This window comes from Nerophis ophidion, linkage group LG08 (assembly GCF_033978795.1).
Source record: "Nerophis ophidion isolate RoL-2023_Sa linkage group LG08, RoL_Noph_v1.0, whole genome shotgun sequence".
In the NCBI taxonomy this organism is placed as follows: Eukaryota; Metazoa; Chordata; class Actinopteri; order Syngnathiformes; family Syngnathidae; genus Nerophis; species Nerophis ophidion.
This window is the reverse complement of record NC_084618.1, coordinates 38,962,074-38,978,316: the sequence shown is the minus strand read 5'-3', so window position 1 is coordinate 38,978,316 and position 16,243 is coordinate 38,962,074. Positions and strand designations below refer to the sequence as shown.

The 16,243-nt window shown below is 40.5% G+C and overlaps 1 protein-coding gene across 6 annotated transcripts in view; it reads right to left on the bottom strand.

Annotated features, from left to right (window-relative positions):
• Nucleotides 1-16,243, bottom strand: part of LOC133557778 (focal adhesion kinase 1-like) — an 84,139-nt gene that overhangs the window by 30,645 nt on the left and 37,251 nt on the right. For all 6 annotated transcript variants that reach the window (XM_061908561.1, XM_061908562.1, XM_061908563.1 and 3 more), the window contains exons 3-10: nucleotides 12,012-12,256; nucleotides 10,845-11,017; nucleotides 8,788-8,875; nucleotides 8,404-8,483; nucleotides 8,247-8,309; nucleotides 4,945-4,999; nucleotides 190-330; nucleotides 4-81 (exon numbers count right to left, since the gene is read on the bottom strand). In XM_061908561.1, the coding sequence (XP_061764545.1) occupies nucleotides 4-81; nucleotides 190-330; nucleotides 4,945-4,999; nucleotides 8,247-8,309; nucleotides 8,404-8,483; nucleotides 8,788-8,875; nucleotides 10,845-11,017; nucleotides 12,012-12,212 (879 nt within the window). In that variant the 5' untranslated portion in view covers nucleotides 12,213-12,256. The remainder of the gene's footprint in view (nucleotides 1-3; nucleotides 82-189; nucleotides 331-4,944; nucleotides 5,000-8,246; nucleotides 8,310-8,403; nucleotides 8,484-8,787; nucleotides 8,876-10,844; nucleotides 11,018-12,011; nucleotides 12,257-16,243) is intronic.

Sequence of the window (16,243 nt, the reverse complement as noted above, 5' to 3'; positions counted from 1 at the left end):
CACTGCTGATCCCTTGTCTGTCAAGTAGCTGATCCCTTCTTCTGGTCCGATTGCCAACTCCACCTGGATCACCCAGCTGGACTGCATGATGAATAAGAAAGAAATGCAAAAATGGAAGCTGAATGCATGCATTAATCAATACCTCCACAAGGGGTCAACCTTACACAAGACTTCATCTGAATTACTTACTCCGAGTGCACATTTGAAGCACTCCTTGTCATAGCGGTGGATGGGAGCAAGGATCTCCAGGAACTTTAGGATGCACTGCTCGTCGTTGAGGTTGGCCACTTGCTTAAAGGTCTGCTGGATGAGCTTCCGAAGAGTCTTAGCCTGAAGGAATTGACCACAGATCAATCAAACTTCAACTGCATTGTGACAGATGGTCAGAAAATCCATTGAGGAACTTTACATTTCATCGCTTTAGGCATAAACCGCACATACATACCATGACATACATACTTAGGCCTGATCCTTTCACGCCACCTAACAGTTTTTTAATGAGCAACCTTACTGATCCTCTGAGCATCAGAAAAGGTTCGGAATAATCCAAACACATAAACATGCATATATCATGTGGAGGTAGTACAGTAGAGGCGCAGACGAGCCCCCAACTATATATAGACCACCATATATAGATTAAGATTAGAGGAGATTTAGTCCGGAGGTTGACTTTGGTTCAAAGTGGGCTTAAGAGACCCTACAGTTGACTGCAGCGGAGCTTTAGATAAATATCAAAACAAACTCCCATAGTACAAACAGCCTCTCAAGGCCACTAGGTACAGTATAAACTTGCATTTTATGCCCTTTCAAACATTTTAGCCCAGCTTTGACAGACATGGTTGCAGACAAGTGGTCAGTTTATTCTGCTGCATAAATGACTTTTTAATGTTCTTACAGTAATATGTGCCACACGATTTTGTTCATGAGCAACAAATGTAAGTGATCTTTTTAATTTCCCTAACTTGCTTGCACCACTTTTAAAAGTGGCGATTAAATTGTCCAAAAAAAAAAAAAAGATAAATAAACAATTCTGCAGGCTTTGCTACACATCTTAAATTAACGCATTTGTTATGTTATGTTGGACAAGTGTGTACAAGTGTAACACGTGCAAACTTGATGGCACACGCAAAGCTGCTCTACTAAACTGGTGTGAAGAAGATTGTGTCTCTTAGGTGGGCAAAATAGAAAGTGCAATCCATTTAGCATGTCTGCCTTAATGTATATGCAGAATATATGCTGGTCATCAGAAAGCCCATAATACAGAGAGGAGAAGATGCTAATTGAGTTATTAAGCACAGGCGGTGTGATTTATCAAGACAATCTGTTTTGTGTCTGCATTTAGTACCACTAGAAAAGACGTCCAAATTGGCACTTGCGCAGAAATAACTTTGGGAAAGGTAACGATTGCATTCTATGTATGCTTGTCAACATGTAAGGACTGTCAAACATTAAAATATTTTAGACATATTGTCCATTCAGCATTGCAATATTATTTCATAATTTTAAAAGTGGTGGAGGACTTAAGGAGGCTGATTAATACAATCTCAATTAATGCATTTTGGTGTATGCTGGTGGGTTTTTTTTTTTGATGGCGTTCGTTTTTTCCATTCAGGAAATGTATAACCCCTACTTTTTGAAATGAGGATTTTCTTGCGTTTGGATCATTGTTGTCTAGATTGCGTATCTGTATTGCATAAAAGGTGTTAAAGATTATAAATGTGAACCTCATAGGTAGGACCATGATAACATGAATGTGGAGGGAAATTAGTTTTTCCATGGGCACATAATGTCAGGACTATCTGCAAGCGTCTCATTTAAATAGGGCGGTCTGCACCACGTTTGCACTTGTCATCAATAGTACATGCAGTCTTAGTAGATCACACACAACATGCCTACTATACTACACGCAATTTTATAGTTAGCTCACATTGTTTAGCAACTGGTATTTGGATCTTAGTTGATCAGGTCCAAAGTGTATAATAGCACGTCATGGAAAGACAGGCGTGGACAAACGCAGCTCATTTACTCGTTACAGCAACAGACACACAAAACTGCATGTTTTTTGTAGGGCTTAGTATAAGGCTTCTTAAAGGAGAACTGCACTTTTTTAGGATTGTTTACCTATTGTTTACAATCATTAGGAAAGACATGATAATGGACATTTTTATTTATTTTTTTCATTCTAAATAATGAATAAATGCGATCAAAAGTCTGCTTACAATGGAGCATATTGGAGCCGCACAATTCCGCCTAGAAAGCCCTTGAAAAAACATCTGCACACCTTCATTTAATTTGTATATACATGATGTAAATATATATGTAATTTAGTAACAGACAGATTTATAAAAACACATATATAATAAAATACTTATTTTGATCATTTTAAGCTTACGCCGCACAACTGATTTTAAAAATGCATCACATTTGCTTTTTGTTTTTCTTCTTTATCACTGATTGTTACTAAATGCAGACTTCATGGGAGCCAACAAACAATAAAACACCACTTATTGTACAAGGTCTGCTGTCATTAGGATGCCGACTGCTGGGATGTTCATATATTCCCAAAGAGATGAAAAATGTCTCATAATCCTCACAAAGAAAATGGGTGCTTGGTGTGGGGGGAGCAAGCGTCTTTTGTTTTGTTCTGGCCATTTACGAATCCTAAATGCCTGTCAAAGTGTCCCAACTTGTTGGAATAGCTATGCAGACTTCTTTTGTCTAGGTGAGATGCATGATGTAAATTAGGGACATGCAATAGTGATCAAGGCGCCGCTATAAATAGTTTTGTGTGCGTTAGTGGTTATATTAAAATATTAGTAGTACTTGGTTAATATTTAAGTAAATTGAGTATTGTTGGCGCTTTTTGAAAGGTATGAAGTTTGCAATGCATTAAAAAATATCAATCCATCATCAGGTCTTTCATAATGATTGCGAACGATTGGCAAAATTCACAAAAAAGTGCAGTTTCCTTTAAAACCCTTTAAATTCTAATAACGTAGCTAGATTTTGGACAGCACACCTTTAATACACCAGGCATGTATCCACTAAGGGCCGTCAACACATAAATGTTGCCACTTATAGACATTTTGTGCATTAAAGATGTGACAACCAATCCAATGTAGTCAATATATGCTAAGCTATTTGAACAAAACATACTCATCTCAGCTTTATGTTACAGATGTACTGATTAGTACAAGTGTATGTACACAACCAAGGAGAAATACATTTCAATTCCAATAATTATTATGCTTCCTCTGCCTGCAACACACATATAAATAAACACGCAAGTGTCATTGTAAGGCAGGGGTGTCCAAAGTGCTGCCCGCAGCTCGGTTTTTAATGGCCCGCGACACATTCTATAGAAAAACTAAACAGGTCCCAAATTAGAACAAAAAACTACACATAAATTACACAGGACCAAATCCTCCAAAAATGGAACCTGAAAACCAAAATGGCCGACAACCTGAGCGTCTTACTGTATAAGGTCTTTGAGGATTTCCGTGTGTCCTGTCATGATGATAAAGTGTACAAATTTCTTGTGAGACATATCTTTTTGAGTGTACTAAAGCTCTCAAAAGCGTTTCCGTTGGCCGTATAATAGCAATATTAGTAAATACAAGCTTACTTTCAAGCACAGTTAACATAAATACAAATAAAATCATTATTAAAATAATCATGAATTATTTTACTGCTTTGTTATCTATAACACAAAGCTAAGATGTAGACGTTTTTTTCCAAATGATAGCATATGCTCACCTACATTGTTTTGGTTTGAGTATTTTTCATATACAAAATGTATAAAAGTGGCCCTCGGATCCTTAATTTTTTCTCTATGTGGCCCTCGCTGGAAAATGTTTGGACACCTCTGTTGTAAGGTGTCCACCCTTCCTGAGAGGAAATTGCAATCACACTTGCTATCACAGTGCCAGTTGACTGTTAACATGACAAAGCCACATCTGTTCACATTCAGATGATCTCAACAGAGAAGGTAACACATCTATGAGCTCCCCCTGGAGACACACATTTCTGACTAAACTTCTCCAAAGCCCGAAAACATTTTTTTTTACTAAACATGCTGGCCTGACTCGTCAGCAGCATGAATGAATGGACTCCGCTCTTTAGAAGGCTTTGACCAGAATGGACATAAGTCACTCTTTACTACCGTAGCCATCTGTTCCTTTCTGTGAGTGTGTGTTTTTGTGCGCGTGTGTGGCAAGTGGCGTCCATTGAAAGGAAAATATCACATTAAATGACTCCTGTTTAGTTTACTCTATATGAAGCAGATGTGCTCGAATGTATATTTTTGTGATATTCAGTAAAAATACACGCAAGTATACTGCAATAAAAAATAATGGTGCCTTTTTCTCTATTGCTTATTTCACCCAATTATAGTATGAAAGTGCAGATTTGCTGCTACTGTCCAAGAGAAAAGGGTGAAACATTTTTTTTAATTTATGGATGTTTGACTGCGTGCGTGCGCGCGTGTGCGTGCGTGTCGGGGGTGGTTTCAGAGGCAGGGCTTTATGTTGCCATGTTGGTGAAGTGGGGAGGTGGGCAGCTGGGTTTGATAGGCAGAAAGGGTGGACCCAAGAAAGGAGGAGAGCACCTCCCCCTTCTCCCTCCTCATTGTTGGAAAGTGAAAGCGGGCTTTAACATGACCCCCGGGGTCGCACACGAGCGGTTCCGCTCCCCTCTGCAGAGCATCTGTCTCACCGCCTGCTGACATCAGGACCCTTTTGGGGTCACGCACACGCACACACACATTTAAGGACCCTCTATATGAACGCGTGCCGTAAATTTATCACAGACACTGCTCATTATACTTGTCCATGCAGACAGGCCAAATAACTGCGAAAATGACTGAAGTGGCATAAAAATGACTTTTCATTAAATTTGGTGGAGTAAATGCCAAAATTATAAACAATAATATATAGTTTTTCTCACCTTGACTGAATCCATAAGGTCTTTGGGGAAAAAACGCCTTAAACCAACATCTTTCCTGCAGAGAGAGAAAAAAATAACCCGACATCAGGGGGAGAATGTTTACAATGCTGGAAATACTCATAGGAATGTTAAAGCCTTTATCTAATCAGCAATTAGCTTGAAAAAAAAGACTAAAAAAGCTTGCTTGCACAACTGGAGATGGGAATCATATGGGGATGTTCAATTAGGGGTTCCCAAAAAGTGGGACAGGATCTAAACTTGTCATGGGGTCGCCTATGAGTATTGTGTCAAGTATATGTTGATGTTAAAGGGGAACTGCACTATTTTGGAAATATGCCTTTTGTTCACAATCATTATGAAAGACATGAAGATGGATGGATTTTTTAAAATGCATTTTAAATATTAAATAAAAGTAAATAAAAGTCTGCTTATAGCGGAGCCAATGGAAGCTCCACTATTCCACCCATAAAATCTGATAAATAACCATTCAAAAAGTGTTTACACTTTGTGACTTGAATATTAACCAAGTATTAGAGATAGTGTGTGTGACAATCATTGGTACTTTAACTTTATTTTTATTGTTATTCCAAACGCTGATCACTTCCGGGCGTGCCTATGTTTACATCATCGGGTGGTCTGCCGTTTCCTTGCGTCCTTGCTACCCTTAAATTTATTCTAGATCGTACAAACCCCGTTTCCATATGAGTTGGGAAATTGTGTTAGATGTAAATATAAACGGAATAAAATGATTTGCAAATAATTTTCAACCCATATTCAGTTGTACGTATATGCTACAAAGACAACATATTTGATGTTCAAACTGATAAACTTTTTTTTTGTTGCAAATAATCATTAACTTTAGAATTTGATGCCAGTAACACGTGACAAAGAAGTTGGGAAAGGTGGCAATAAATACTGATAAACTTGAGGAATGCCCATCAAACACTTATTTGGAACATCCCACAGGTGTGGAGGCTAATTGGGAACAAGTGGGTGCCATGATTGAGTATAAAAGCAGCTTCAATGAAAAGCTAAGTAATTCACAAACAAGGATGGGGTGAGGGTCACCACTTTGTAAGCAAATTGTCAAACAGTTTTAGAACAACATTTCTCAACGAGCTATTGCAAGGAATTTAGGGAATTTACCATCTACGGTCCGTAAAATCATCAAAAGGTTCAGAGAATCTGGAGAAATCACCACACGTAAGCGATGATATTACGGACCTTTGATCCCTCAGGCGGTACTGCATCAAAAACCGACATCAGTGTGAAAAGGATATTACCACACGGGCTCAGGAACACTTCATAAAACCCCTGTCAGTAACTACAGTTGGTCGCTACATCTGTAAGTGCAAGTTAAAACTCTACTATGCAAAGCATAACCCATTTATCAACAACACCCATAAACGCCGCCGGCTTCGCTGGGCCCGAGCTCATCTAAGATGGACTGATGCAAAGTGGAAAAGTGTTCTGTGGTCTGACGAGTCCACATTTCAAATTATATTTGGAAACTGTGGACGTGGTGTCCTCCGGAACAAAGAGGAAAATAACCATCCAGATTGTTATAGGCGCAAAGTTCAAAAGCCAGCATCTGTGACGGTATAGGATGCATTAGTGCCCAAGGCATGGTTAACTTACACATCTGTGAAGGCACCATTAACATATGTTGTCATCCAAGCAACGTTATCATGGAGGCTCCTGTTTATTTTAGCAAGACAATGCCAAGCCACGTGTTACAACAGTGTGGCTTTGTAGTAAAAGAGTGCGGGGACTTTTCTGGCCCGCCTGCAGTCCAGACCTGTCTCCCCTCGAAAATGTGTGGCGCATTATGAAGTATTAAAATACGACAGCGGAGACCCGGACCATTCAACGACCTCAGTTCTCAAACGTTTATTGAGTGTTGTTAAAAGAAAAGGTGACGTAACACAGTGGTGAACATGCCCTTTCCTAACTACTTTGGCACGTGTTGCAGCCATGAAATTCAAAGTTAATTTTTATTTGCAAAAAAAAACAAAGTGTATGAGTTTGAACATCAAATATCTTGTCTTTGCAGTGCATTCAACTGAATATGGGTTGAAAAGGATTTTCAAATCATTGTATTTAGTTTATATTTACATCTAACACAATTTCCCAACTCATATGGAAACGGGGTTTGTAAATCATGTCTCTCACCCTAAAGGAAAATGCTGAGAATATAAACCGATAAGTTGGGACACTATGAGAGCCATTTAGAACATGGAACAGAATTGAAAAGGCTCCCAGTGGCTGCATTGTAAACTGACTTTTAATTACATGTAGGGGCGGCTTGGCGTAGTGGGTAGAGCGGCCGTGCCAGAAACCTGAGGGTTGCAGGTTCGCTCCCCGCCTATTGACATCCAAACTGCTGCCGTTGTGTCCTTGGGCAGGACACTTCACCCTTGCCCCCGGTGCCGCTCACACTGGTGAATGAATGATGAAGGAATGATAGGTGGTGGTGGGAGGGGCAGTAGGCGCAAACTGGCAGCCACGCTTCCGTCAGTCTACCCCAGGGCAGCTGTGGCTACAAATTTTGCTTACCACCACCAGGTGTGAATGAATGATGGGTTCCCACTTCTTTGTGAGCTCTTTGAGTATCTAACAATAGAAAAGCGCGATATAAATCAAATCCATTATTATTTACTTAATATATAGAATGCATTTTTTTTAATACATCCGTTGTCATGTCTTTCATAATGATTGTGAGCAATAGGAAAAATTCCAAAAAAGTGCAGTTCCCTTTTAAAGGTAAAAGTAATGGAATTTGGTGAGATGCTACGCACAAAGCTAGTTTTTTTTAGAAAATGCAAACTTTAGCTTTTTGAAATATAATGTTAAAAAAAAAAAAGGAGAATTTTCTCCCACAAACCATTATTGGCCAACTGTCGGGCCCCTGCAGCACTCCCCTTGTAGCGCCGAGACAAATTTTTTAGAGATAAGAGACAGACTGAGACAAAACTACAAGGAGGACAAAATAAAAAAAGAACATGGGGAAAAAAACAAACGGCGATAGTAAGCGGAAGGCATAATGACTGGACATATCTTTTCAGTTGACTGGAGAGCTCGTTAAGCTAATGGGCTAAAAGAGAAAGGCTACGAAGGAATGGAGCAGCTCGTTAGAAACGGAGCCAAGCCTGGTTCGTTAGCGCTAGGCATCCAAAAGCCAGAGGAGAAAATTTACATCAAGTGATTGACATGTTGAACAAACACTGAAGGGATAAACTGCACCACTGAGCAATTATTGCAGGATTTTTAAAATGTAGTTAAATAGAAAAAAATATCCTTACTCCAGTAGTTCGTAGTTGGACTTTTTGTCCAGGGCATTGCCTCGCATCTCTTTGAAGAACCTCCTGAATAACACAACAAAGCACGGTCAGTTCTTCATCAATCTTTTATTATAATTATTATTAGCTACATGTTGTAATAACCTGCTGTGTGTCTCACCTGATCTCTAGACAGCCTAGTTTGAGGGCAACATCTTGTTCCAACTGATCCCCAATCTGTGTCATGTAGTCATTTTTCACCTGGACATACACAAATAAACACAAGCATATGTTGTTATTTGAAGATACTTAAAATATTTACACCACCAGGCAACAATCTGACGCACACAAACAGCCCCGCTGACTTAGATGACTACCAGGCAAAATAGTCTGCAAACAGTGCCATATGTTACAGTGTTGAGAGACGAAAAATGTGAGTGTGAAAGAGTGTGTGTGTGTGTGTGTGTGTGTGTGTGTGTGTGTGTGTGTGTGTGTGTGAGTGTGTGTGTGTGTGTGTGTGTGTGTGTGTGTGTGTGTGTGTGTGTGCGTGCGTTCATATGCGTACCTGGTGGTAGAAGTAATTGAGTGTAGGTTTGTCTTCTGTAAACTGCTGCACAAAGCTTTTCGGCAGATATCGGATCCTCAGTTCGTACCTACAAAAAAGAGAGGCAATCTTAACCTGTTCATCTTAATTGTGAATAAATAATAAAGTACAAAGGACCGGACCTCTCTCTTCACTGCTTATTTAAATATTCGGCACTCGCACTGCCACATATTCATGGTTTCTCTTCTCTGCTTTTAAGGGGTCATATTATGATTTTTCTGCATTTAAAACACTTTCATGTGGTTCTACACAACATGTAATGGTGGTGTTGTGGTCAAAATATGGTATACATTTGTTTTACAGACCATCTTCAAACCATCTTTCTGACTATCTCTTAAGATTGTTTCTTATTTACGTGCCAAAAGCCTCCTCCATACCATATACATTAAATCTATACGCTACTTTTTATTAGAAGTGTCAACAGCAGAGGATTTTTGCATGCATGTGCATGTTTGAGCCTGTCTTCCCCACAACAAGAGAATAGAGAACAAGAAGGAATTTATTGACTACAACTATGGACTACAACTGAATAAAAATGGCAGACTGACGCAAAGATTTTCGAGTAAACCTCTACCATATTTGGAAATATCCGCTGATGTAACTAAGGCTAATTTTCAAATTCCAAATGCCTCATTTGGAACAAATTTGGAAGAAGGTAATACTGTTTTAGAAATACATTTCAGGACTTTTGGGGATCCCAAATACACACAAATACGTACCGACAGTTAAAAAATAAGTTATATTTAACATAATAGGACCCTTTTAAATTGTTTTTTTTTGGAAACAAATGCGTGGTTTGATGGTGCCAAAAAGAATGCCGCAGCTAGTCAATTCACATAACATTTTCCAGCAGGAAGATGCTTTGGCAAGACATAATCATGTTGCGTTAGTGCATGTTTGGCTATAAATGTTTCCCTAATGTGGAATACATACATTAAAACATGTTAACTGTGAAAGGGAAATTAAAGGTTTTAGAATTCAGAGTATCAAAAATCTACAATTTTTTTTAGCTTTTTATGGGTACTTTACGGTGTCTTGGAATATAACCCTAACAAAAGGCAAATATACTGTGACTCTACAGTATATCTAATATCTGATAATACATTTAAAATGATTCAACAAATGGGCAATGTAGTCATAAATAAAGTAATGCATTCGTAAAGTGAAACTGCCACAAGAAAAACACAAATTTCAGAGGATTTTTTGTGAAAAACAGTTTACATCATCCTTGAAGCAGAAAAGAGTTGTTGACTTAAGTCCCACAAAAGGTGACATCTGTTTCTATTCCCTCTTTTTTTTTTTTTCAGTCCACAGTGCCAAAGGTCCTCAACATACAATGGCATTAGCTGCGAGACCGCCACAATAAAAGTGATCCACAGTGTGCCGCCTATCAAGCACACGACAGACGGGCCACGCTGGACTATTTTTCATGAGGCGTCTTGCAGTAAATCATTCCTGGTGCTTTTTGCAATTAGTGCAGCATGCTAGCTAAAGGATGGTAGCGTTTCTTTAGAGGGTAATTATGTCTGTATGGTCATATTCAAACACAAAATTGTACCTGAATTTACAAATTAATTTGAATAAACTCCCCACCTTCTACCATCCTAGTCACGTCCGTTGTGTCCTTGGGCAAGACACTTCACCCTTGCTCCTGATGGGTCGTGGTGAGCGCCTTGCATAGCAGCTCCCACAGTCAGTGTGTGAATGTGTGTGTGAATGGGCGAATGTCGAAATACTGTCAAAGCACTTTGGGCTCCTTAAAAAGGGGTAGAAAAGCGCTATAAAAGTACAACCCATTTACCATTCTATCATGAGGAAATGTAAAAAAGTAATTTTACTGTGTTATCACTGTAAACAGCTCCACTTTAGATTATTCCTTCCTTCTTTCTTTACTTGGTTTAAAATATAAATGACATGGCATATTTTCCTCATATGCACAGATGAATCTTTTAAATGCATTACCTATTAAGAGCCCCTCACACTCTAAGAACCACACAAAATGTCTTGCGCGCTCTCACCTCCACTCCTCTCCAGAACGCGTCTGTTCGTATTTTTCACGGACGTGAGACACGCCCAGGTCCGGATGAAGCCAGTGCACTTGGTCCCTGGATTGGCCGCTGCTGCTGAGACGCAGGCCAAAGCAGGACGTCCAGCGCACTTTGTGGATGTCCAAGATCTTCTGAATGATTCCCTGCAGATGTGGAGATATGATACAAGGAAATGAGCAGGATTATATGGGAGTCATGAATTGGGAATCAATCCACGCAAGCAGTAAATTTAAGATTACATTCACACCCAGACATGTTGCCAGACATCACATTTGGAGTATGCTCAAAGGAACATGTGTGTTGCCACGCTAAACTCTTGAGGGGTGGCTCTGACCCAGATATGAATGCATTCCGCTAATGTTTCAGGGTGCCTTGGTAATTTATGCATCACAAATCTGGATATTAAAGAACACTGTAAATAAAGAGGTCCAAATGAGATACTGAAACAGATAAAGAAGCAGCATTTACTTCTTCAAATTTGTCTGGTCATAGATAAAATTTGTGCTTAAGAAGACTGAAGGCAGTGAGAAAATGGACCACTGCAGCAAAACGGGGACTGAGGAATCTAATATTGAGCTAAAAAAGAACCTGCATGCCGTTAAAATGTGACTGCAATGTTAGGATGGTAGCGCACATAGCTTTGCTAGTGTTGCTATTGTTTGTGTTTTCCCCCACAACAATAATTACTAGAACATGTTATAAATGAGCCCACCTTGAGTATAAGTCCAACCACTTAATAAGATAACTTTGTATATCAGGCTTCGCTACACATAATAAAGCCTGGCGCTGTAAAAACTATGTCAGTTAGGTACTGACCTGGGAGACATAAATTTAGCTCACATAGCTATGCTAGTGTTGCTATTGTTTGTGTTGTCCTCCACAACAATAATTACTAGAACATGTTATAAATCAGCCCACCTTCTGTATAAGTCTAAGCACCTAATAGGATTGCTTTGTAAATAAAAAAAACAATAATAAAAAAATCAGGCTTTGTTATATGCAATAAAGCCTGGTGTTGTAACAACTATGTCAGTTAGCTACAGACTTGGAAGATGTAAATTTGATCATAGCAAGATGTTGGTGTTAAAATATGACTGCGATGTTAACTATGCCAACATTTGTGCCATAACCCCTTACCCGGATGTCAGTGGCGTCCCCGTATCGGATGTTGGAGGACCAGCACCTGAGCTCCGTGTTGGTCTCGAAGTAATGGAAAACTTTCAGGACCCTGTCTACGGAGCCGGGCATGGTTCGGTCCGAGCCTCCTGCGCTGAGCTGCGACTTGGCAGTGTCCAGGAGGGGGTGGTTCAGGTTGGGGTCCATGTAGGGTGTGGCCATGGTTTTCCCTGCTGTGACTGCCGCTGCTAGGTGTCTGTCATATTCTGGGGGTAAGAATAAAAAGAAAAGTTGGCATGAAACAACAACATGCTGAAATTATTTTGGCCAGCCCAAGGCTCATCCATTCTCCAGCAGAAAAAAAACAATGGACCTGAGGTGGTTATTTTTCCTGTCTAAAGTCCTGACATTGACACACTTCCTGGAAAGAAACTCAAGTGGGATTGGGTCTGTGAATATGTAGTGGTGTGTGTTATCATGTGCGCTCCTGTTTCTTCCTACCAGGGAGCTTCCATGCGTACCTCGGCCCCAACACAAGGAGAAAGGGCTACAGCTGCTTGTCGCCATGGAAACGCACGTCCGTTTCCGTCTGTCTCTGTCAATGCTAAGCACAGACAGGCAGCTGGCGGCCTCGCAAACGCGCATGGTGTTCCACCTGCTCCCGTGCAGGGGTTACAAAAACAAAAGATCTAACCTGAGCCTAAACCTTCCAGCAGCATAACAGCAGAAATCCTTACAAAGTTCATCTGAGTCCATCCTTTTCAGTCCTTTTGAGGAGCGATCCACAGTCACAATATTACTGAAATCTCTCCGTTTGGTCCCCGGCGGCCCCTCACTGATGAGAACAAGCAGTTTGTCAGCTACCAGGCCTTTCCTGGCCCATGCCTGGGTTCCATAGAAACACAGTTGCCTTGGAAGTGTGTCCTGACCTCAGGAGAAGATTTGAAGTTGTTTCCCCCCTGAAACTCTTCCAAGCCAGTGGATGTGCAGTGGTGGTCGACGCCAAAAAGAGACACAACTAGTGAGCGACCAGTAGAGTTGTCTTCTTGTTTAGCAACTGTGGGTTGCGATAAAAAAACGAGACAAAAGCAGCAGAGGGGAAGAGAGGCAGAGAGATGCAGGGACACCAGGGAAGGCAGACATTGTTTCAGGAAGAATGAGAGGAAAAGGACGGCAAATGCAGCGCAAATGAAAGTTGAATGGGGAGCAAGAGAGGAGCAGGAGGAGCTTCAAACTAACAATATGGTAGGCACTGTTAAGCTCTGGTGTTCAATGAAAATCCCCTCCCACTTTTATCCATGAGTGGTGACGTCAAACCTTTTAGTCACTCTTCATGAAGTCTATGCTTAATTGCGTCGATCTCAGTTTCTAATACAATACCGAAGACTAATCATATTAAAGTTCCTCTCTTATGCAAATATGGAGTACCAAATGTGATAAAAATTAAGGTTTCATGGAGCAAAGAAATGTCTTTCTCAGGCTTTGTCACATATTATTTTTTGTATCTCCTCATCGAATAGGCTAACCTAGCATGATGCTGCTGTTAAAAAGCACAATAGCTACCATAGCTATGCTAGTGTTGTTAACGTTTAGGTTGTCGGCCACAGTAACAGGTACTAAAACACTGTCATAAATGAGCCTGCCTCGTTTATACGCCAAACACCTGAAGGATGTCAGCTTTTTAAAAATACAAATCTTTAAAAGGCTTCACTAAACATTTTAAAGGGGCCCTATTATGCAAAACCAACTTTTCTTACTTATTGGTACCTGCTGTTGTGCACTTGGGATCTGCAAAGATCCCGAAAATGTCAATCAAACCGTGGAACCATTGCAGAGATATTTATAAAATAATCTTGCCTTCCTCCCTACTTCCACCAAACGAGCCGTTTGGAAATGTGCACAATTGGTGACGCCACATACTGGGAAAATCCATCCATGGATCTTCCTACACTTATCCGAGGTCGGGCTGCGGGGGCAGCAGCCTAATCAGGGAAGCCCAGACTTTCCTCTCCCCAACCACTTCGAATAGCTCTTCCCGGGGATCCCGAGGAGTTCCCAGGCCAGCCGGGAGACATAGTCTTCCCAACGTGTCCTGGGTCTTCCCCATTGCCTCCTACCGGTTGGACGTGCCCTAAACACCTCCCTAGTGAGACGTTCGGGTGGCATCTTGACCAGATGCCCGAACCACCTCATTTGGCTCCTCTCGATTTGGAGGAGCAGAGGCTTTACTTTGAGCTCCCCCCGGATGGCAGAGCTTCTCATCCTATCTCTAAGGGAGAGCCCCGCCACCCGGCGGAGGAAACTCATTTCGGCCGCTTGTACCCTTGATCTTGTCCTTTCTTTTATAACCCAAATCTCATGACCATAGGTGAGGACGGGGACGTAGATCGACCAGTAAATTGAGAGCTTTGCCTTCCGGCTCAGCTCCTTATTCACCACAACGGATCGATACATCGGTACATAGAACGGGAAAATCGTCAGCGGCTTATCCATATATATGTAGTCCGCAGTGAAGTTTGATCATTTTGTTACTCTTCATCGAATAGGCTAACTTAACTCATACTTGCCAACCCTCCCGGATTTTCCGTGAGACTCACGAAATTCAGCGCCTCTCCCGAAAACCTCCCGGGACAAATTTTCTCCCGAAATTCAGGCGGAGATGGAGGCCACGCCCCCTCCAGCTGCATGCAGACCTGACTCAATGTTGTGACTCTCTTACACGGGACAATACTGTCATCTACTGTACATAGACTAGAATGTAAATTTATTCTACATGTAAATACAGTCAAGGAACATGCATTAGGGAGTCTCTTCTGAAGCCCACAGTAAAGAGACGTAACTTCATCACGTCGCCTGGTTATTGACTCCAACCCAATATATTACACCGTCGACGAGCAAAATTAAGAAATATGCTTTCAAGTTCCAGAACGATTGGAAACAAGAATTTCAGTTTATCCAGGGGAGTTCGAAGGGGAAGGGGTATCCATCCATCCATTTTCTACCGCTTATTCCCTTTCGGGTATGTTGCCTGTAAATTTTGTAGAACAGACTTCTCCATTGAACACGGCGGCCGAACGGATATACTCAGCCATGAAGGGTCAGTCAGCGAAGCACAAAGCGTCCGCAGCGCAGCATCATTCACAACCCAGTATTATGGCCCACCTCGCAAAATGGAGACCCGATGGGGTATCTTATGCTGGGACAAAGATGGCTATGCTAATAGCTGGAAGCAACATCCCGTTCTCATTTGCGGATGTCTACAACAAATTCGTGAAGGATGTTCCCGGATTCGGAGATCGATCGCCAATACGCAAATGGCAGAACAAAGGTTACTCAAATAGTGAAAGGTAAGTGTTGTTGTTTTTTTTAGTAACCAGCAAGCACAGTTCAGTTAGTAGAACAACTGTGTTTTTATTACTGTGTATTTGATAGGTACTGTCGGAAATCAAACTATTTATTTTATTCATATATATAATAAAATAAATATATATAGCTAGAATTCACTGAAAGTCAAGTATTTCATACATATACATATATATATATATATATATATATATATATATATATATATATATATATATATACATATATACATATATATATATATATATATATATATACACATATATACATATACATATATACATATATACATATATATATACATATATACATATATATATATATACACATATATATATATATACACACATATATATATATATATATATATATATATATATATATATATATATATATATATATATATATATGAAATACTCGAGTTGGTGAATTATACACCACCCCTCTTAACCACGGCCCCCGCCCCAACCACGCTCCCCCACCCACCACCTCTCGAAATCGGAGGTCTCAAGGTTGGCAAGTATGACCTAGCTTGTTGCTGCTGCTTAAAAGTGAGTGTATTACAATAGCTAACATAGCTATTGTGGTGTTGCCAGCGTTTTTGTTGTCCCCCATAGCAACAAGTACTAGAACATTTACACACAAAACACTAAGGATAAGAAATCTTATCCTTATCCTAATTCTCTGCATTTGACCCATCACCCTTGATCACCTCCTGGGAAGTGAAGGGAGCAGTGGGCAGTAGCGGAGGCCGCACCTGGGAATCATTTTTAGTGATTTAACACCCAATTCCAACCCTTGATGCTGAGTGCCAGGCTGGTGTTGCTAACATTTGTGTTGTTGACCACAGAATCAAGTAATAGAACGTGTCTTCTTCTTCTTCTTTTTGT